Source organism: Bidens hawaiensis, unplaced genomic scaffold (genome assembly GCF_021521415.1).
Source record: "Bidens hawaiensis isolate Kalapana, Puna unplaced genomic scaffold, B.hawaiensis_p1.1 tig00002866_1, whole genome shotgun sequence".
In the NCBI taxonomy this organism is placed as follows: domain Eukaryota; kingdom Viridiplantae; phylum Streptophyta; class Magnoliopsida; order Asterales; family Asteraceae; genus Bidens; species Bidens hawaiensis.
In genome coordinates this window covers 2,316,328-2,338,768 of record NW_027491154.1, presented here as the reverse complement: position 1 = coordinate 2,338,768, position 22,441 = coordinate 2,316,328, and the positions used below count along the sequence as shown (strand labels likewise).

The window sequence follows — 22,441 nt, the reverse complement described above, 5'->3', positions numbered from 1 at the left end:
CTGTTTTACCTATATGTTCTTGCCAGAATAACTTGGTCCTATGATCATTTCCTGTAAAATCTAATTTAGAGAACCAGTAAAAGAATTAGCATTATGAATTTTGAGTGATATCAAAAGCCATGTAAACCAAGAAACGTTAAAACAATGACGGAAAGTCCATATACCAAGTTCAGGAATCAATGTATCAACCATATTATGTTGCAAAAAACAAATATTAGCAGCCTCAAGTCCTCAATTTCAATAGAATAAAAAATTGAGTTTCAGAAACAGAGATATAGAAATTTAACTATGGATTAGAGGGGTGCGCCAAGCCAAGGCAATAGTGCAACACCAAAGCAACACTCGAAGACCTCAATAGCAAGCTATTGTGATAGATCTTTCCCCATCAAAAAATAAGATTAGTATCAAGTGAGCCAATGGTTCACATATTGATAATAGATACTACACTTGATCTTAGCCAAAAGGCCGAGAAAGGCATGCTTTCTTTTTTTTTTGGTCCTCTATTTATCTACGCAGTCCCTTTCGTCTTTGTGTTCTTTAGTCAACTGATTAATGTGGGACTGTGAAGATTTTTTTATTCCATTTGGTTTTTCATCTCTGAGGATCTCTAAATCCTGTTAATACTAGCCAGCCATGTTTAAGTTGAACTGATAGCCTAAATTAGTGAATAGTGAGTATATTCCAATCATGCTTCTTACTATTTATATTCATTAGCTGTGTAGTCAAAAGAATTCAAAGGGTTATAATAAACATGGGATTCTTAGTGTCTTCCTCTAGGCATGTTTTTTCTGATTAGTTTCTTCTCTTTAGGTGCTATAGAATATCAAACAGGTTAAAAAAACATAGCACTATAACAGACCTATTCGATTTACATAAACAACTCATGAAAGCAATACACCTCTAAACATGTTAAGCGGAAACGTAATCCTATTAGCCCAACAGATGCAAAAAGTTACTTACAAGGTCGTATATCTGTCTCGGCTCATCCAACTGCATTATTTATGATGGTAAGGTTTATCAAAAGAGCGAAGCATACAAATAAAGAGGTAAGATGGATAAAGGCATGCATATATCACAACTGTCTCCTGAACTTTGTATATGCTTCTATTCACATCAATGATACAAATTACCTACAGAAATAACGATAAATCATTAGAAAAATTGTAAAACTTAATTGGGGATTATTTATCCATGTTTTGATAATGAAAATTAACTAAAATATCACTGCAATAAACAAATGTGTCAAACCAATGATAAAACAAGGGAGTGAAAACTTGATTAAAAAGAAAAAAACATTTGCTAACTTGTAAAGAAGTTTCTTTATTCTGAAACATATAAAAGTCCGTGTGATGAAATTAAGAGAAAAATGAAAATATACTGCTAAAAAAGCCAGAACACATTACATTATTTTTCTAAACTTTTGCTCATACCATTGGACATGAAAAGCTATAAGTTATTCAACGCATAGATGCTTGTTCAGCAGTCGTAAGCTTAGCATAAGAGTGGACTGTTTCTAATAAACATAGCATAAGATTGGATTGTTCAGCAGTCATAAGCTTGCTACAGTCTACACCCATAGCACAGAAATTTCTATCACTTATACATTTGTCATCATGGTGATCAAGCGTATATTAGTAAATGAATTTCAAGATCATTATAATGGAATATACAGAAACCTAATAGTTATTTTAATTCTGTAATATGTATGGTTCTGTAGGCTGTTATTGAACTCGTGGGCAAGTTTGTGATAAAGAAAAAGTTACAAACAAGTAGGAACACTCTGCTTTACATATATGCTTTGGCCAGAATAATGATGTGCAAAACGATCTATTAAAAACTTAACCTAACCTAGACACTCTAGTTTTAAATTTATAAATCTAGATTATCCTAATGCTAGACCACTAGACAGGCAAGTGTACCTATCAACTGTAGTAAAGCCTAACAAAGTCCGGATGTCGAACCCACAGGACACTAGCGACACCTAAACTAGACTCTGACTAATAACTTAATTAAATATATTTAATTGCTTTTTGTGTTTTTTTATTTGTTAACTATAAATTAAATAATACATAAACAAAAACTGACACAGAAAAATCGGACTAGAACTCAAATAGGGGGAACAACTACCTATGCAAGGAATCCTACTAGTCAACTTGTAAACTCTCGGAATTGGATTTATAATTGGTACCGTATTCTAAAAATATGAAATTTAAGGAATAACTATAGTAAGCTAGATCACCTCCCGGTCTCACCAACAATACCTAAGAACCCCAAATATCATGTAAGCTCAACGGTTTAATGGTTCGGATCACCTCCCAGTCTCACCTTACCTAACTATGCTAAGGTACCCAAAGATTAAATTACCTCTCGGTCTCTCTAATCACAAAACACCCTAAGGCGTAAAGGAGTATTTTTATTGAATTCAGTTATAATTTGGATCTGTGAGAATATAATGGAATCTAAGGTAACTCACTCCCGTGCAATCACTACCCAAACCCGCAAAAAAACAAAACAGACGACACTTAATTACCTCCCGGTCTCTCAAGTGGCAGAATATAATGTATCTCTAAACTCTCAATTACCGTTCCTATGGTATACGTTAACTATAAACCATAAACTAGTTGTAAACACACAGTAAACAACCTAATATGCATCCATACATGAAAGACATTCACAAAGACGCATATGGAACAAAAACTGATAATAAATTAATACCAAATGCGCATATGCATCACATCCAAATAAAATAAAAACTTTACCAAAACATGAACCAATCAATAATAATCCAAAACCAAAAGTAAAACGAGTCTAAAAAGTATTCATCCAAACCCAGGCAGTATAAAAGTTTAGCCAACCATAATAATATTCGACGAAACAAAGATATAATAATTATTGCAGTTCATCGTAAATAATAATAATAGTTGAGCTACTAGCCTGTGAGCTTAAATTATTGAGTTGTATGCCTGCCTGCTTAATTAATTCACCTGCCTGGTTGCCTGCATCTTTTCTTTCTTTCTAATAAACCTTTTGAGGTGTGTGCAAGCTTGGTTGACTTTTCAATTAATTCCGATGCAGCTAGGGGCGGGCCCCTCTGAGTTCGTGACCTGCTCTTCCAAGCCGAGCCCCCTTCCAAAGGGTTAACTATGTTTTTATATTTTATACAGGTTGGTTAACTCACTTTAGTTGTGGGCTCTCTTAGTCTTGTACATATACGTCGTTTTCAATCACGGCCCATTCTCACAAAGCTAATGAATAATAAAATCTCACTGCCAAACAATAATAATTAAACGTTTTAGTCTTTAAAAGTTAAGTTGACTTTCAACTTAGAGTAGGAATCTTTTCAATTCAGATAATGTATCAATTAGATCATTTAAAATGTTAATATTAATACTATTAATATTTAGTATATAAGTTATAATATATAATGTCTTGTAATGTATAAAATAAGTTAGCCTCTTCACTTGTTGGTCTTAAGTATGATAAAATATGTCATTTTAGCTCGTCGTCACTTGAAACCCTTAAAATTCAAATATGAGCCAGATAGAAATATATTCAATAACAACCAACTCAAAACAACTCAAAAGTGTAGGAAATATATAATGCAATTTGTGTATATTTTAGACCACATTAAATAATTAGGTCCTTGAATGAAAAAAATAATTTATGTTACTCAGAACTAATGGAAGAATTAGCATGATGTCGTAAGCAGTCTCATAAGGCAGGCAAACCAAGAAATAACTAGATAAAGCTGAACATCTATAAATCATGATTCATAGTCTTTGTATTCTAGGAATAAATGTGTCCTGTGTCATGAAAAACATGTTCAGTCACATAATTGCTACATGTGTAAACTAATATTTTAACAATTAGAACATGTAAAGAATACCATTTTAAAAAAAACAAAAAATATAAGGTTGATAAAATTAACTATGTTTTGGAGGTGTGCGCCTGGCCTTGGTGGTAGTGTAAGACCAAGGCAACGCTTGAAGACCCAAGCAGCAAGCTACTTTGACGCGTCTTCCCCTATAATAAATAAGATTAATATCAAGTAAGCCAATGACTCATATATCAGATATTAAACTGATAAGAACAAATACTACACTTGATCTTAGCCAAAAGGCCGAGAAAGGCATGCTTAGTATCCTCTTGGGCCGCTTAGTATATAGCCGGTTCTTTCATCTTTGTATTCTTAACTCAGCCGATGTGGGATGTGAGAGACCTTTTTTTTATTTTTTATTACTTTTGTGTTTTCCCTTAATGCCTATATCCTTATAATACTAGCTTTTTCAGATCATCAAAAAGTGCACTAATTGACATTACCATTTTGTTTTTATAAATTGGCTTCAATTTGGATTAAATATTGTTAGTTGACAAGAAAAATTTATAACACACCAGTTAAGGAAACTCTGCAGTGCCCTTTTCCAAAGTTCCAGCACATATTATTCTAATGAGTTATTATTTGCAGCATTTAGTTGCAAATGACTAAAGACTGACAATTTACCCAATTAAGATACCAGAAAAGGTTATCATAATTTTAATATAAGTAATCAATAAAACTGAAGACAGATAAAATTTATGTTACAAAATATGTAAGTAATCAACTAATCAAATGAATGATTAATTTAAGAGTGACAATGAAGGTATGGCGTCAGAGGCGCGGTTTCTGTTTCGTCCACGTCTGTGTGAGATTGATCATTTATAGGCGAAGAGTGCATGTTCTGCAGGGACCGATATTGCGAGAAAGCAAGTCGGTCCATTGGTAAAAAAACTTTTGTTTTGAACAACAAAATTCAACATTTACCTCAAACATTTTTAAGGGGACACCATACCACTAGACCAATAGGTAATGGGTTGGTGCATACAATTAGATACATACAAGTAGAGACTGCGCGTTACGGCAGTTCGAACTTGATTTGCAAAGGAATCCTAAGGTCTTCGCCGATTACCTCGTTGAAAACCTAAAAGGATACAAACACTCTCTTTATAGCTACTATAAACCGACGCGTTACGCTGGGGCACCACATGAACTTAGTTGGTATCGGTTCGGTTCGTTACGGTACCGTAAAAAAATATTTGACAAAAGTTGTAAAATTGGCGGTCAAAGTATAAAAAGGCAAATTTGCGCAGCTGCGTTTTATAAGTTTGGTGGCCAAAGTATAAAAGACAAAAGTAAGTTTAAAGGCTTATGATAAAAATTGAAAGTTTAATAAGTAAAGCATAAAAGACAAAAGTTGTGAAGTTGGTTTGTTGGGGAACCGATGAAACTGAACGACTTACCCAATGAACGCACCCCATATACTCTTTTCACACCCCAAAAGACCATGGGGCCAAATGCCCTTTGGTTAAACGTAGAATGGAAATGACGCACTTTGCGAAACTGTTTTGAAGTGACTAATGGATATAGCTTAGATTTTGAAAAGGTGCAAATGTGTATTAAATAATTAAGGCAACTTTTGGAGCATTAAATTAAAAAATAAAATTAAAAATATTGAACGAAAGAAGTGATGTCAAGATTCAAACCCTGGGCACCCAGAACTAAACCAACACTCAATATCACTATGCTACACTACAATTTTTGACTTTCTGCACTCATGTCTTTCTTAAAATTGTAAATGTCTAAACGAGACACTTGATATTGTAGAAATATATGTGTGAAGTGGGAAGTGTACCAATGTTTTGAGAAAATTAAGGAATAAATTGTGTCAATACTCAATAGGCTAATCATAGTTACAAGGGAAAAACAATGCCACGTTCTTTGACATTCTTACAAGAACTTCAAACGAGAACTTCAAATGCGCAACTTAGTCTGCTTCCTCGTGGCTTCACAAGAAAAAATAGAAGAAAAGGTGACCACCAGGTCCACCTTTACAATCTAACCCAACCCCATCCAACTTTTATTAAAAAAAACTAGTTTTTCTTTTTTCCACCTACACAACCCAATCAAATTCAAACTTTTACTCTCATTCAAAACTCAACCAAACCAAACTTTTTGAATAAATATATATCAAAAACTATAAATAATTATGTTATTTCATAGTTTTGAACATTCAATACTCTGTTGATTTTTTGAGATTGAAATATAGAATTGGACCCATAATCAAAATCGAAAGAGATCAGAAATATATATAGCCGGAGCTAGATATAAAAATGTTAATATTATACACTTCAAATTTTGTAGACAAAAATATATGTACGAATTTAGGTACGTTTTTTTCTTTCCGAGTCAAATCATGTATTTTTTACTTGATATGCTTTATATAGAAAAATCATAATAACTAATTACTTAGAAATTGGCAAGTGACAAAATAATTAATTAACTTAAACAAATTGAGAGGCATTATACTTTTTCACGACTGACTCATAGTCGGTGTATCGACTTGGTTGGTCTAATTAAATTCATTTTCATTTTCTATTTAAGGAATCTTACCCAACCGACCGATAAAAACTCTTTCTATTTAAGGAATCTTGCCCAACCGACTGACCAAAACTCCCCCGATGAGAGTAGTGTCAGGCCAATAGTCCGATATGGCTCAACTTTACTTACAGAGATACCCACAAACCACTCACTCTAGACCATTTCGTCAATTCTAAACTTTGATAGTGAAAACAAAACTTTCAAAAAGACGAAGGACCATTTGGTCATTTCAATATTCCAAACACATAAACAATCACGTCCATTTGCCTGACCAAACGAGACAAAACAAGTTACCGTAAGTCAACACTCTTACCTGTCAATGACGAAACTACCCCCGTTACTTTCTCTCTCTTCACCACAATAACCCGTTACAAACAAAACTGGATCACAATAATAAGAATAAATAATAATAATTTTCTTTTTCCTCCATGGATGACCTTCACTCCACCACCACCACCACCAATGCCGTCACCTCCGGCCACCAAGATTCCGCCGGAATCAGATCCACCACCGCCGGCGCCAAATACAAGCTCATGTCACCGGCTAAACTCCCTATCTCACGCTCCGCTTACGTCACCGTACCTCTCGGTCTGAGCCCTAGCTCGTTCATCGAATCGCCGGTCCTGTTGACTAACGTTAAGGTATAATTATTAATTCGTTTAATTTCACCGGTTAATTTAAGTAATTGAGTTTTTTAAAGTATTTAACCCTAGGTATGATTGCCACGTCAGCAATTAAACAGAATGTATCGATTTGGTAATTGTGATTTGTTTCAGTAATTTCTGAATCTGTTTGTTATGATTGCCACGTCAGCAATTGAACTGAATGCATCGATTTGGTAATTGTGATTTGTTTCAGTAATTGCTGAATCTGTCTGTTATGATTGCCACGTCAGCAAGCAGTTGCACTGAATGTATGGATTTGGAAACTGTAGTTTGTTTGAGTAATTGTTGAATCTGTTTGATGGAATGTTTGTGTAATGAGTGCCACGTCAGCAATGAAGCAGTGGAGAATTTTGGTTGATTTTATTGATGTGAGATGATGTTTATTGAAATGAGACTCAGTGTCTATTGAAATGAGCTTTTTGTAAAGTGTGATTTGTTTGAGATTCTTATTTAGATGCGAAATGCCGAAATGTGTGTTTTGTTTATTGATTATATATGAATCATTTGGAAGTGATCATTAGAGGAATGTATTACAATAATATGCCTTATGTGCGCATTTGGGACCGTTGTATTCTGATGCTTATAATCATGTTGTTTCCCATCAGTTTCTTCTTTAATCTTTATGCAAATGCGGCTCCGCATTGCCCATTGTTTTTAATATGAATGTGGATTAGCTAGCTGTGTTTCTAGATACTTTTCACACTCCGTTATCGTGTTCGTTCAACCGAATATATGAATATTCCATTTTCATTGGTGCACTTTGCAACGCTTCCTCGTTGACTTGCCCGTTTAAGGTAAATTCTAGAGTCATGGAATCTAGACTTTAATGAGTTGTGTACTATACGAATCTTGTTTTCAGCTAGTGTGAATAGATTGCAACCGAGTAAGGGGTCAATCATAATTTAATAAACAATTATGAGGCATATTGATGACGAGTCTATAAAGTTCCCTTTTTTTAATTTATAGGCTGAGCCTTCTCCAACCACGGGTTCTTTCTTTAAGTCTCCACTGATGCAAAGGTCAATTGCCACCGCTGCTTTCCCTTTAGAGGGAAATTCTTCTACCAGAAAAACTTTGGATGATAGTAACTCTGGATTCTTTGAGTTTAGACCGCATACCAATACTACAGCAGCTCAACAGTTTTCTGCTGCAGGATTTCAGGTATGGCCCTGATCATGTTTTTCCTGTTTGGGTTAAAGAAACTTGAGATAGCATGTTTTTGTGCTGTTTTGGAAGTTGATCTTTGTTTATGAATTATGAATATCTTGGTTGTCATTTGGTCTGATCAATTAGCTTTCTGGTAAATCATCTGAGTATATGTTTTTGTGTCTTGTGTTTTATTTTTGCCATTTATCTCTTTTCATTATATACTGGTGAAGTCTTTGTTTATTCTACCATCTATCTTTAATGGATTTTGTAAACTACATACCACCATTTGACAGTCCAGTCGACTGATAAAGAGTCATTTATCCTTTCCAATATGTCTGTTTGAGTTAAGAAATGCAATAGAATGGAGGTACTACTTTGACAATAGAATGAGTGCCCAACTGTTATCCTTCTTTTTCGTTCATTTCTTTGTCCTTGATCATGCAAAGTTTTATCCTTTCGCGTTTAAAAACTTGACTGTACGAAATAGATTTATAATTCTGGTTGTATGAAAGGTTTCTGCAGGTTCCAACTTTCAGCGAGGTGAACCAAGTGGGCAATATCATAACCAAAATCATAATCAAAATCAAAGCGAGCCAAGATCGTATGCATCTTCATCTACAACTAGCTGGGAGATGCAATCACCAAAAGAGCAATATCATACTTACATGCCTCAGGAGGAAACAAATGGACTGGGGAAGCCTAAAGATCATGGGCCCACTATCCAAGTTGACAGGTCATCAGATGATGGATATAATTGGCGAAAATATGGGCAGAAAGTTGTGAAAGGAAGTGAACATCCAAGAAGCTATTATAAGTGTACACATCCCAACTGTGAGGTGAAAAAGATTTTTGAACGCTCTTATACTACTGGCCAAATAACAGAAATTGTGTATAAAGGCACTCATGATCATCCGAAACCTCAACCTAGCCGTCGATTTAGTGCTGGCGCTCTTATGTCTGTACAGGAGGAAAAACCTGATAAACTTCAATATCAAACTTATCAAGCAGGTAATTTTGAGTGGTTTTGACCCATTTACTTATGAAAGGATCAATTTGAGTTGTTTTTTAATATGAATTGGGGGTTTGAGTGGGCCAAATAAAAACTAGCTGAAAGGGGATGGGTCAAATGGGGCGAACGGGTTGAAAGTCACTCAAATTTCTTTTTCTATTGCATACAATGTTCTAAATGTTTTATTCTAGGTTTAGATTACTCTTGTATAATATTGCTTTATACCAAGTGTTTTGGGTTAACTCAATCGGCCCGGCCTCTTTTAAATTGTATCAAAGTTGATCCGTTGAATTTCTGACCCATGACACAATGAGTCAATGACCCTCTGTCACTTCCATGATTGTAGATTTGTATTGGTCAGGAATTAATTATGTGTTTCTAATCTTAATTTATTTCGTTTACTATCATTATTATAGGTTCTGCAAATAATGGCCAGAATCCTAACTTAGATGGGAGTGGAACCCCACTGCAATCTCCTAGACAAGAAAATCAAGACAGTATAGATGAGGTTGATGAAGACGATGACGACCCATATTCAAAAAAGAGGTGATAAGTTGGATAATACTTTTATATTTTAAAATTTTTGGTTGCACTAAATGCTAATATTGAGTAACTTTAAATTGTGTGATCAGGCGAGCAGAGTTTGGTACCCTTGATATAATTCCAGTGGTTAAGCCTATCCGTGAGCCACGTGTAGTAGTCCAAACCACTAGTGAGGTTGATATCTTGGATGATGGATACCGCTGGCGTAAATATGGCCAGAAAGTTGTGCGGGGGAATCCTAATCCTAGGTACGTATTCATTTCACATTCAAATACATTTATTTCATTTAGTAGGTGTTTTAGACTTTAATTTATTAAGCATCTATTTAAATCTAATATAGAAGGTCTAAAATTTAGCAATCTCATAAGAACATGATTCTAAATTTGATTTTTACCTTTTGTATATATGAGGACTAGCTTTTGAACCCGTGTATTACATGGGATTTGTCAAATGACCGAAATTTAGGTATTTATTCATACGTAATTTAGGGATTTACTTTTGAATTTATAAATCAATTTTAATATTATCACAGACACTTCAAATGCTACATATTTAAACTTTACATTTTCTTAAGAGTAAAATAATGTTTTAAGATGACAAAAAAATAATTATTGGTACCTAAAGATATTAAACATGTTTTATATGATCAATACGAATGTAAGTTAAATAGTTTTATAAATTGTAAGATTATAACTATTGTATTTATTCAACAAAAATTGAAGTACACACATAATCAAATATCTATTATAAACATAGGTCACTAATTATTATACGAAAATGATTCGTAAATCATTATCTAACTAATTTAATAATTCACTGTTTGATTTTAAACTTATTATAGATATTCAATAGTTTATATATTTTTTAAAAAATCGTGGTCAAATTTTTTATATCTAATAGTAAAATTAGATGTAACCGGTTTAGGGTTTAATTATTGTAATTAAATTACATTAAATAACTTTTTCTCATATTGGTTACAACTAATTAATGGGTCATACCAATAAAACCCATAACCCATGGATAGCATGGATTAAGGAGAGTGGAGATTAGAAAATATGAGAAAAAATAAAGTTAAGATTGAATGTGGTTAGGACACATCATCATTATTATTTTTGTTTATTAGTATAGGTAGATTTCCCTTCTTTTCCTAATAAAGTTAACTTCATTTATATTACTAAACTAGGTTAGAAAGTTACACATATCGAATAAAGGAAATACATAATAGTTAGTAATGAAGATTTAAGAATGATAAAACGATATTTTGGGATAAAATATGATTTTTTTACTATTGCCTTTTTTAATTATTTTTTTAAATTAAGAAAAAGAAAACGAAGGGGTGACATAAGAGAAACAGGAAAAAGAATCTTGGGCTCACAGAATTGTAAAATGTGGGGCGACCCGTTATTTATTATGTATAAAAAGATAAAAGGCATAGAATAAAAAAATTTGAATGTCTTGTACATTCCTTTTGAACATGTTGCATGTTTATGATATCTCAATGGAAAAGAAGTCCTTGATCAAAATAATAGTTATCATATACTAGATAAAATAATGATTTATGATTAAAAAAGTTGTCAGAAACTTTTTATTACTTTAAACAACCAGAAATATTGAAAGGGTAGAAAGCTAGTTTTGGTTTATTTAGGAGCCCAATTTGTTTTAAAGCTACTCTTTAAGTAACTTATCTTGAGATATTATGCAGGAGTTATTACAAGTGCACAAGTGTTGGATGCACAGTAAGAAAACATGTAGAGCGAGCATCACATGATCCTAAAGCCGTCATAACCGCATATGAAGGAAAGCACAATCATGATGTACCCGCTGTGAAAAATAATAACCATTATCTTACTGGGCCGGGATATCAACAGTCTAGATTAGAGGAAAACAACGCCCTTTGTCTTGATCTTGTAGTCGGTAACAGACTCCCTGAACAACCACAAGTACACGTCTCAAATTCAAATTTCAGAAAAGTTGTTCATTGGAATAATGTATACGGGTCTAGAGAGAATGAAGCTGAAGGCTGCAACAATGACCATACTACCCTTACCCAATCCTCCAATCCGTATCCGCAAAATCTTGGAAGAATGGTTATGGGGCCGTAGAATTGTTAGAAACGAAATAAAACAAGGCTGCTGCTTTTGCCATGTGGCAACGGGTTAAAAGGTGCATGAATTACGAATTTGTCACATGTTGGTCAAAAAGGATCAACACTAGTTCGTATTTCTTTTGTACGTCTTTTGCCTTAATGTTAGCTGCAGAGTAGGTGTTTGGGAGAAAAGAAGTGAGATGTTGTAATTTAGATTTGAATGTAATAGGGTGGGTATAGTTGGTTGAATGGGGGGTGTTTTAAAGGTTTTGTTAGTCTTTGTGTTGGGAAGTGAATAATATTTGTATTAAATAAAGTATGTATGCATGTATTTTGTGTTGGTTGTAGGGAGTCTTTGTTCTTGTTTTACAGTTGCAGTTGCAACCATAAATTTTCTTAAGGATGTTATCATAATATTAATTTTGTTTTCTTTCATCCACAGGGAACTCATTTTTATATGAGGGTATATGATATAAAACCTTTTATCTAGTAAACATCACGGAGTATATAAACTGGGGCAACTTTTTTAAATAAAAGGTATAATTGATATGCGAAAAAATGTAGATATTTGATAACATTTTGTGTATAAAAACCAAGTAAACGCGGATTGAGTATATATTTCAGTATAACTGTATTGACACATGATAAGATGAAGTGGACTATGGAAGAAAGTCAAGAAACACTATGTGACATATATGGTATATGTACAGATTGATTATTCTGTGATTTTGTCGTTTATTATGTAGTAAAGTTAAAAAGTGAATTTGATGGTACTTGAGTGCTACCATGTTGAAATTAATGCTTATATCCATCCAAATTGGCAAAGGACCCCCATAACCATCAACACATTTTATTATTTAATATTGTTGTATATAGATTATGATAATTTTTTCTATTTGAAGATAGGTGTAGATAAAAAAAATCTTTCTTGGTATGAAAATGAATGAGCTGCTTTTAGTTTCGATACATGAGTTTTATTAACGTGTTATGAATTAAAAAAAATGTGACTTTATCCCATGTAACATTTATAAGTAAAAAAGTGATGGTTAGAAAAATATTTTTAAAGATTGAAAAGTAAAAAACAAATAAAGCATTCTAATTTAGAGTCTTCTATTGGACAATTCGGTATTTCCAAAGGGAACAACTCATGGCACTATGTATGAGCTCACAATCACCTTCAATGCCATTTAATGCTCTAAATACATACAAAACCTTCGCAATCATTCTGCCTTTCGTCTCTTCTGTATGCAATGCGCCACGTTAAGTCATGGTCCATCGATCTCCACCCAAACCCAACTAAAAACCACACCAAAGATGCGCTTTGTTGGCCAACTTGTCCAGTCGTCTTGCTACAATGCCATTCAATTCGACTAGTGCACTAACTCCAGTCGAATCACAGGAAGGTGGAGTAATGCATGCATTTTGTGCTTTTTGGAGAGGGAATGTGAATTGTCAAGGCAAGCGGACGGATGTGACTCGAGGAAATGAAAGACGTGTCACACATGGAACCCATACTCAAAGAAGAAATGCACAAGATAATGAAGAATTCTCTCATCACCACACAAGAAACTGCTTTCCTGGTATGTTATCTTCTAAGAGTGGATGATTTTAATTTCTAGCACACTTTTACTTGATAGTTTCCTCAATGTTAATAATTTTTTAAAAAACAATCTATCAAGATTTTTAAATAGTTAATTCACCCGTAAGCCTCACTTATTGTAACTTGATAATTACCAATAATATTTTACTGAAACGACGTAGGTAGTTGTATGTGTTTAAATACTATTTTGACAGCTTTTAACTAAATAACCAATCGGTTAACCAAATAAACGCGATACCCGTCCATATGGGCATCCACACTCTTGAGTCTTGACCTATGCGGCCTGTTTAACCTTTATTTTTTTTATTTCTATTTGAATATAATAAGTCTACCTATTAAGTTATAACCCAAACCGGCCTATTTATAGGTAAAACAATACTAGCGATTGGGGACCCATCAAGAAATGTGATCGAGATGATATTCAGATCAACTACAACTGACATGAAAAAATATTCAATAAAAATAAAACAAGTGCTCAAGCTGAATAATTCAAAAGAAACACTTGAAAGATTCGAAAAATTCAGAGAGGAGGTCAAGAACAAAGCTTGTGATCATCAGAACAAGCATCCAAGAAACATAGTGGACGGTAACGAGAAGTTAATGTTTTATGGAACAAAACTCGCGCATTCCAAGAGATTTGGGATATCTAAGCTATGTAAAGACAACATTTGCAGCATAATTAACGCGGGTTCTTATGATCCAAGGAAGAAAACAGGAATTTGGTTAACTACAAAAAGTCAAGATGTTATAATTGTTAATGCAAATGCGGAGATGATGAAAGGGGAGATGGCTATCGTGGTTTGTCGAGTTATTTCAGGACGAATTATGAATGATACCGATGAAGATGAGTATGATTCTATTGAAGGAGTAAGGCCACACTACTTGTTTGTAAAAGACCCAAGTGCTATACTGCCTTGCTTTGTTATAATTTTGAAGTGTAGGTACTTTCGTTGACAATTGTTCTAAATCTTGCAAAAAAGTGTGGAAATTTTTTATATATGAGATTTAATTATTAACTTATGATCTACTTTCTTCTTGATGAAAGTTTCAAAATGACATCCAAATGAAGTTAATGAATGAAGATAACATATACGTTTAAACTTCGAGTTAATGAATGAGATATTGACGTTTGAAACGGGTTGTTCGAAATAGAACATGAAAAAATAAATTGGGTGAAAGTTTTTCACATAACAAAAGTCCGAACTCTATTGTTACCAAGTTACCGTATACAACGCCTACAACTATCTTGTTCTATTTCACATAAGAGAAAGCAAAAAACCTATATGCTATTTCGGAGCAATGAACTCATCTATGACACGATAACTACTCTCTGGTTGTTGTACATTGGAAGACAAGACAAATATCTTTAAATGTGTTTTAAGGAACTATGTTATAATTTAGCAAAAATCCTGAGTATAAATATTTCATTCAATTCTTGCAACATTGTTAAATATTTCAGTCTTGTTTGTTGGTCTATTTGGCCAACATCACACTCTTCCCATACCTACCGATGGCTTCACTATGCGTGGGATTTAATGGATATGATTGTGGTCTTTACATCTTGTTGTATATATTGGAATTCATATGTATGTTAGTGAAATATGTTTTTGTTATTGTATTGTTTCTTTATAAAATAGAAGAGATTATTTTGTCAGACTAACAATTTCTCTACCTATTACTATATGATCTCTTAAACATTTAGATTACCGCTTAACAGATAATTTTTTTTTGTTAAAGCAGAAACATAACAAATGTCATATTCAACCTTTTGAAAAAATAAAATTATTTGTTAAAATTTTTATTCCAAAGCAAGTGAAGCAACAGAGGACAGATCCACTCGCCTTTTCAACCTTTAGACTCGGCCCACGTAAATTCATCCATTGGGTCCGGCCCAATTTTAAACTATTCGAAATTTCCTTTTTTTTTTCGTTTTTTAACTTAAAAATCTACATCTACGTATACTAATAAAATAAAATAATGTTGTACACATGACATTCTGAAGTTAATTTTCACTATCAAATTCCCGCCAAAATCACTTCACTTCTGTTGACGGAAAAGAAAAAAAAAGTCTTGGTTCTAAATATAATATTTATAAATTCAGCATACGGTATTAGTTGGCCAATCTCTATTGATTGAATTATTAATGCATAAATTATATTCTAAACATACTTAATATAATAAGTACGTGTCACAAATATATTTTCTTTAAAATTGAAATGTATATATAAAATAGTGTATGTTTAAAAAGTACACTAACATTCAATTTTTGAGACATCTTCATATTGTAGAAAACTATAATAAATTTTTTTAAAATTTTTTTACAAATATATTCAGTCTTAAAAATCATAGAAAAATTTTCCATTTTTTTATATTTATTATAAGACTACTGTGATAGTTGAACAACAGTGTGTTTATAAGTGCAACATGAAAGCTATTCAAAAAAGAAAATCTGGTGTTTTTTTTGTCTATGGTCGAGTATGAAATGTAAAACATTTTTGTGAAAGACATTAGCTACATTTTGTCACATCGAAAGGTCTCATTGTTTTAAATGTTGCTTTCAGTGGCATTGCTTCATTATTGTATACCGATGGTAGAACACCTCATTCTCGATTTAAAATTCAAATATATTGAAGATATAAAATGACTATATTTGTAATAATTTTTTTACATAATATAAAGAGACTTAATTATCATTTTCTATTTGTATTAAATTATTCACTGAAATTTATACATTAATTTATCCCGTGTAATACACGGGTTTCTAAAGCTAGTATTTTATAAAAGAATATTTTAAATTCCTTCATCCATATCTCTATAATTTAATTAAAATTACATTTTCCTCTGGATTTTGTTACTTTTCAAAAACAGCCTACATCCAACCCTCTATCTCTATCTTTATCTTACTTGCGAACACCTATTTTTATTCATTTTCTTCTTTTTTGTACCGTCACAACAAATCATAGAGTGTTGAATATGAGTCTCTAAATATAGAGGGTATACTTTAGTGTTTTTTTAAGGTTCAATTATATAAAAGAAAACCGAGACCAAAAGCAAGCCGCGAAAGCCCGAAGATTACAACGTAGTAGTGTTTTAGTTGTTTTCTAAAACACCACTAGAGTATATAGTAGGGTATACTTTAGTTTTCTATTATAAAGAATCCAATATAGTAGTGTTTTAGTTGTTTTCTATACCTTTTCTTCTATAGTATATAGAAAATATCGATATAAAGATTCCAATGTAAAATGTTTTGTAAGGCCCTGGTTCCGGTGTCATACTTTAGCGTTATATTTACTCAAAAACACAGTTCTAAATATCAGAGTGAATTAAAACTTTCGTTGAAACATTAAACTTCAACAAGATATTACATAATCATTCAAATATTCGTAACAACCAAACTCTTGTCTTAAAACATAATCTAAAAAGTCATTTTAAAAAATCATAACATTCTTCCCAAGATGCCAGTCTCTTCAGTTCAATGTCATGTGTCTTCTTCATTCAAGCTAGATGTCTTAGCCTATTTACCTGCGTGCATATTAAAAGTCAGCTACGATTAGTGAGTTATAGTTAATCAGACAACATACATTACATTCACATACTAGTCATACGTAACCAGAGATACGTATTACCTACTTTACATGTTTATCTTTCTTCCATACATTCATTCATTTATTCTTTCAACTTTCGTACTTTCTTTTGTTAACATACATAGTGCATACATAACTATCTCTATGTTTTAAAGAACATTTCGCCCTACATACATCGAATATTATTGGTTCGATGCCCTCCATCCTCGGATATTATTAGTGTTCGGTGCCCTCCATCCCCGTATATTATTAGGGTCCGGTGCCCTTCTTTCCATACAATCATACATACATTTCATCATATATATAAATATCAACATTCAAACATGCTCTTAACCTTTGTTATATCATTTATCAAATATTCACATAACATACACTTACCACTTAAAGTAAGTGTATTAACTAATCAAATCGAGTATGCACACATTCCCGAAAACATAACAAGGAAATGGGGCTAGAAACTCACCTGTGTCATGTGCCTCTCAGAGCTAACTGTAATACTACTCCTTAGTTGTGCACGGCTAACTATGTAATAATTATAAGTATCAATTAACTACCTCTAACTATATCATACTTTTAGGTTAGTGTAATCCCTAGCTAACGAGGGTCCAGGGGCAGCGAGGTCTAGGGGCAGCAACCCCTAGCAGAGTCCAATGGGCAAAGCCCCTGGCTGGGGTCGAGTTGCCAGGTCAGCTTGAATTATTATTTTTTCATCAATAAGTCTTAACTAAAAACTTTATCAGAAAACTGAAGTTTAAACCAATCAAATCAAGTTTTCAAACCATTCGAATCGATTTTTCAAACTATTCAAATAGAGTTTTCAAACCATTCGAATCGAGATTTCAAACCATTCGAATCAAGTTTTCAAACCAACTGAATCGTGTTTTAATTTGATTTGATTCATTTCTAGTTTGATTCGATTCGTTCTTCCAGTTTGATTCAAATCGTTTCTAGTTCGATTCGATTCATTTTCCAAACAAATCGAGTTTCTTCATAACTCGATTCAAACATGGTTTTTCGTGTATCTCTATTCCTACTCATATCCTCACATCACGTTATGCCCGTTTTACTGATAAAACGAGTTCCGGACCATAACAACTTCATTTTTCTCATTCTAACACGGTTCAAACGTCACTCGTTTGTCTCGTTTCATTCCAAACATCTTGTTTACGTTCAAGTTTACTTTTTTCTTACAGAACAAGGCTTAATTTGCCTAAATATCAAATCTTAAAGCAAACCAATACTTAAAACTTAACATTTACATCTAAAACGTACCTTTTAAGGTTTAAGTTTGATTTGGATCTGGACCAATACGTTATCTTAGACGGATATCTTGTTGTTTGTGTGTGTTTTTGAATGTATAGGGAGGCTAATTTGGTGAAATGAGGGTTTTAGGGTTTTATGGAGGTTTAAGGGTGTTTATATACCCCTAAACCCATGGACCTAAGGCTTATCACCAACCTTTATTCATCGTTTATTGTCCAAGCTCACACTATATTATTTTTATTTAACTTAACTAAATAATAACGCACTATTAAGTAGACGAAATTCTTTTATATATTATTATCAAAAGTAGGATGTTACAATATTTTAATATTTTCGATTATATTAGTTCTTCAAGTTATTATTCAAGTGATTGATTAAATAAAAATGTTCAAAATGAATAACATTATATATATATATATATATATATATATATATATATATATATATATATAGGATGAGTATCATTATAGAACTGCTAAATTGTTTAAGAACTTGAAGGAACCCTTGAGAACTAACGTTTTCTATAAATTTTTTTGTATGTTAATGTTCTTTGAGAGTAGTTTTATCATTTTTTTAAATCTATATCTACGATTACAATTTTGAAAATTAGGTTTTATACATATCTATGTTTTATTTTACACCTATGTAAATATGTTAGTACATAAATTTTACATATATGTAAACTTGTGATTAATATATGTAATCAAAGCTTTTATATGAAATATGATAAAACTACTTTTAAATAATATTAATATATAAAAAAATTAAAAAAAATGTTTGTTTGTTAAGTGTTCCTAAGAGTTCTTAACTTTTTTAGAGTTCTTAAATAATACCAACCATATATATATATATATATATATACACACACACACACTAGTTTTTATCCCCCGTATTACGGGAGCTGTTTTACATTACTTACTTTTAATATTTATTTACTTTTTGGGTTTAATTTTATTTATTGTAATGAAATTTATAATATACTTAGAGTTTGATGATAAAAAGGTTTCACAAATAACTAAGATGTTATAACCCGGTTTAAAAGTTATCTGGGTTTGGTAAGACCCAAGACTCGCTTATTTTTTTACTATAAAATTGTTTCTTAGTTATAAATAATATTTAAAAGTAAATCATGCTGTTTTACATTACTTACTTTTAATATTTATTTACTTTTTGGGTTTAATTTTATTTATTGTAATGAAATTTATAGTATACTTAGAGTTTGATGATAAAAAGGTTTCACAAATAACTAAGATGTTATAACCCAGTTTAAAAGTTATCTGGGTTTGGTAAGACCCAAGACTCGCTTATTTTTTTACTATAAAATTGTTTCTTAGTTATAAATAATATTTAAAAGTAAATCATATAATAATTCTTAGTATATCCTATTTTATAGGATTTTCACATCAATTATTTGGTGAGAATAATTTTTAATTTAATGAGATGTTAGAACCCGTTTAAGGAATATCTGGGTTTTGTAAGACCCATACCCATGAATTCGGGTCAAATGCATGAGAAGCCTCTATTTAAAAATCAAGCAAATCTGATGACTCCAAAAAAATGGGGAGCGGCCACATCGTAACAGGTAGGATTTTTATGTTTTCGTTTATATATTATATTAGTTTTTATCCCCCGTATTACGGGGGTTGTTTTATATTGTTTGTTTTAATATTTATTTTTTTTATTTATATTTTTTATTGTATGAAAGTTAATAATATACTTATGGTTTGATGATAAATTGTTTCACAAATAAATGATATTTTATAACCCGGTTTAAAAGCTATATGGTTTTGATGTGACCCAAGACCCGTTTATTTTTTTTACTATGAAATTGGTTTTTAATTATAAATAATATTTATGAAAGTTAATAATATACTTATGGTTTGATGAGACCCAATACCCGTTTATCTTTTTTCAAATTGGTTTATTTTTTATTATATCCTATTTTATAGGATTTTTATATAAATAATTTGGTGAGAATAATTTTTAATTTAATGAGATGTTAGAACCCGTTTAAGGAATATCTGGGTTTTGTACGACCCATACCCATGAATTCAGGTCATATGCATGAGAAGCCTCCATTTAAAAATCAAGCAAATCTGGTGACTCCAAAAAAAGGGAGAGTGGCCACATCGAGACACGTGGGATTTTTATGTCTTCGTTTATATATATTATAGATATATATAGGGGAGAGTTATTCTAAAAATATGTAGTTTTCTAGGAAGACTAGGAATACATCATAGCCATTAGATCATGTTAATCAATGGTTGAGATTTAAAATAATCAATAACCGACATAGTTTCCTAGAATTACTCTTTAATCTTTATAACCGACATAATTTCCTAGAATTGTTCTTTCACCATCATTTGTATTGCCAAATGTCAAAATCTTCAAAGTAATTTTCTTCCTTTTGAAAAGGTGGCTTTAAATCGTAACTAAACTGCAAGAAGTCTACAACTTATATATTTGTAACTTATATTAAAACTGTATTGTACATATTTAGTAGATATTTTATAAAATTTTCATCCGCTAAATATAGTTTCGTCGAAGAATCGAGACGCTTTACGTGAGAAATATGCACTATATTTTATAAGTAATGAGCCCAAAAGTTTATATTCAACATGTCCATGAAATTTGCCAATAATTTATTACAAGTTTTCCTTGACTATCATAGCAAAAAACAATTAATAAGAAATAGCTAATATTTACTAATAAAAGTTTTTATGCATATTAGATTCTTTTAATTAACGTGTACAAAAACTAAATTACCTTCGTTTAACAAAGATTGTAAATTTTGTAAATAATATAGCAAAATGTAAATCTAGATAATAGTAACGTACTAGAGCTGCTTACAACTCCTGAACCATTTCTAGTGATGCATTCTTGATCTTCTTCCTCACCGACTTCGTCAATGCGGCTGCATCTACCCCTTCCCCGATCACCACCAACTGGTTCTTGTCTCCCCCTTTCACCTCCACCGAATTCACACCTACAAAAAGTTTCAATCTAATTAATTATAAACGATAACACACATACATACACTCAGTTATAAATTATAAGAACATGGACACAAGGTTATTTCATTAAGTACGTACCTGATACATCAACAACGGCCTTCATTGCTTCCGTTCGACATTTCTCGCACTTGGTTTGTATGTTTATAACAATCTTTTTCTGCAACATCATGTAACTAGTCAGTTAAAGTAAAAAGTAAACACGTCAATATCCACAACTGTTTACATAGTTTTTTGAATCTTGTAAAAGAAGGAAATATGCATATACCTTCATTTTGAATATATGGGTAATGGGTTTGGTCTATAATCGTGAAATAGACAATATATATGTATTTACGTATAGAATGGTTTACTTAAGTCATAAGGTGTTTGTTTCTAGAGGCAATAAAATAATTGTACGTAAACTTAATTTCTTGGAGGGCCACCATGACCATTGACAAACCAATTTACACGGATTATTCAATCTTTTCGAAGAAATATCATATCATTTAAACCGTCCGAAGGCTCTTAATAAAAGTCTTCACATGGTTGTGGGGTTAACGTACTACTTTGGCTCAAAAAAGGTTTTTTGTTCACATTGTCATATTTTTATCACATTTTCTTTACATATTAACGAGGAAGACCTTTTGAGACAATATTATTTTGATAGTAAATAAAAACAAATGAAAAAACAGTAGGCATGCCTTATTTGTATTACGCATCAATAATAAACATAATGTTGATCATCCTTGGTTATTCTGATTCAGGTGGTCACTTACACTGTGTTCCCGAGTTTCATTTATAACTGAGAAAAGGGAAGGAAAAGGAGGAATGAAAAAAATATGTTGTGTTCCGAGTTTCATTTAAGAAAAGAAAAGGAAGGAAAATTTAAAAGAGGTGTTCCCGAGTTTCATTAAAAGAAAGAAAAGGAGGGGAGAGGAGAGAAAATGATGAGTAAAATAAAAGAATTTGTGTCTTTCTAAATTGGAAAGATTTGGAAGGAAAATAAGTTGAAGAGAAAGAAGTAATACCAAAAGAAAAGATAAGAAGATAAAACTTTCTTTTCCTTGCTTTTTTTTTTCATAAATGAACTCGGGAACACAGCGTTAAGGAAATTTGTTTTATAAATATTACCTT

The 22,441-nt window shown here is 32.0% G+C and overlaps 3 protein-coding genes, 1 non-coding gene and 1 pseudogene across 4 annotated transcripts; 2 read left to right on the top strand and 3 right to left on the bottom strand.

Moving 5' to 3' along the window:
* Positions 1–296: 296 nt before the first annotated feature.
* Positions 297–478, bottom strand: LOC143621567 (U2 spliceosomal RNA; annotated as a pseudogene).
* Positions 479–3,937: 3,459 nt separating this feature from the next.
* On the bottom strand, positions 3,938–4,133 carry LOC143621555 (U2 spliceosomal RNA). Its single transcript, XR_013151552.1, has one exon. It is a non-coding gene; the product is annotated as a U2 spliceosomal RNA (small nuclear RNA).
* A 2,501-nt stretch (positions 4,134–6,634) lies between these two features.
* LOC143621536 (putative WRKY transcription factor 20) lies at positions 6,635–12,386 on the top strand. Its single transcript, XM_077092939.1, has 6 exons — positions 6,635–7,056; positions 8,047–8,241; positions 8,742–9,237; positions 9,655–9,784; positions 9,871–10,029; positions 11,484–12,386. Exons 1-6 carry the CDS (start codon positions 6,844–6,846, stop codon positions 11,881–11,883), a joined length of 1,593 nt encoding a protein of 530 aa, XP_076949054.1. The 5' UTR covers positions 6,635–6,843; the 3' UTR covers positions 11,884–12,386.
* Positions 12,387–13,174: 788 nt separating this feature from the next.
* On the top strand, positions 13,175–14,459 carry LOC143621477 (uncharacterized). Its single transcript, XM_077092890.1, has 2 exons — positions 13,175–13,447; positions 13,835–14,459. Exons 1-2 carry the CDS (start codon positions 13,222–13,224, stop codon positions 14,419–14,421), a joined length of 813 nt encoding a protein of 270 aa, XP_076949005.1. The 5' UTR covers positions 13,175–13,221; the 3' UTR covers positions 14,422–14,459.
* A 6,596-nt stretch (positions 14,460–21,055) lies between these two features.
* On the bottom strand, positions 21,056–21,911 carry LOC143621476 (heavy metal-associated isoprenylated plant protein 47-like). The gene is made up of 3 exons (XM_077092889.1): positions 21,594–21,911; positions 21,407–21,485; positions 21,056–21,300 (listed from the first exon to the last, which is right to left on the bottom strand). The coding sequence occupies exons 1-3, from the start codon at positions 21,597–21,599 to the stop codon at positions 21,161–21,163; spliced, it is 225 nt and encodes a 74-aa protein (XP_076949004.1). The 5' UTR covers positions 21,600–21,911; the 3' UTR covers positions 21,056–21,160.
* Between the last annotated feature and the right edge of the window lie 530 nt (positions 21,912–22,441).

Coding starts and splice junctions, on each gene's coding strand:
- LOC143621477 (XM_077092890.1), top strand. CDS start 13,222: ATGCCATTCAATTCGACTAGTGCACTAACTCCAGTCGAATCACAGGAA. Junction 13,448..13,834: donor CACAAGAAACTGCTTTCCTG/GTATGTTATCTT, acceptor GCCTATTTATAG/GTAAAACAATACTAGCGATT.
- LOC143621536 (XM_077092939.1), top strand. CDS start 6,844: ATGGATGACCTTCACTCCACCACCACCACCACCAATGCCGTCACCTCC. Junction 7,057..8,046: donor TCCTGTTGACTAACGTTAAG/GTATAATTATTA, acceptor TTTAATTTATAG/GCTGAGCCTTCTCCAACCAC. Junction 9,785..9,870: donor GACCCATATTCAAAAAAGAG/GTGATAAGTTGG, acceptor TTGTGTGATCAG/GCGAGCAGAGTTTGGTACCC.
- LOC143621476 (XM_077092889.1), bottom strand. Junction 21,301..21,406: donor GGCCGTTGTTGATGTATCAG/GTACGTACTTAA, acceptor AACTTTTTGTAG/GTGTGAATTCGGTGGAGGTG.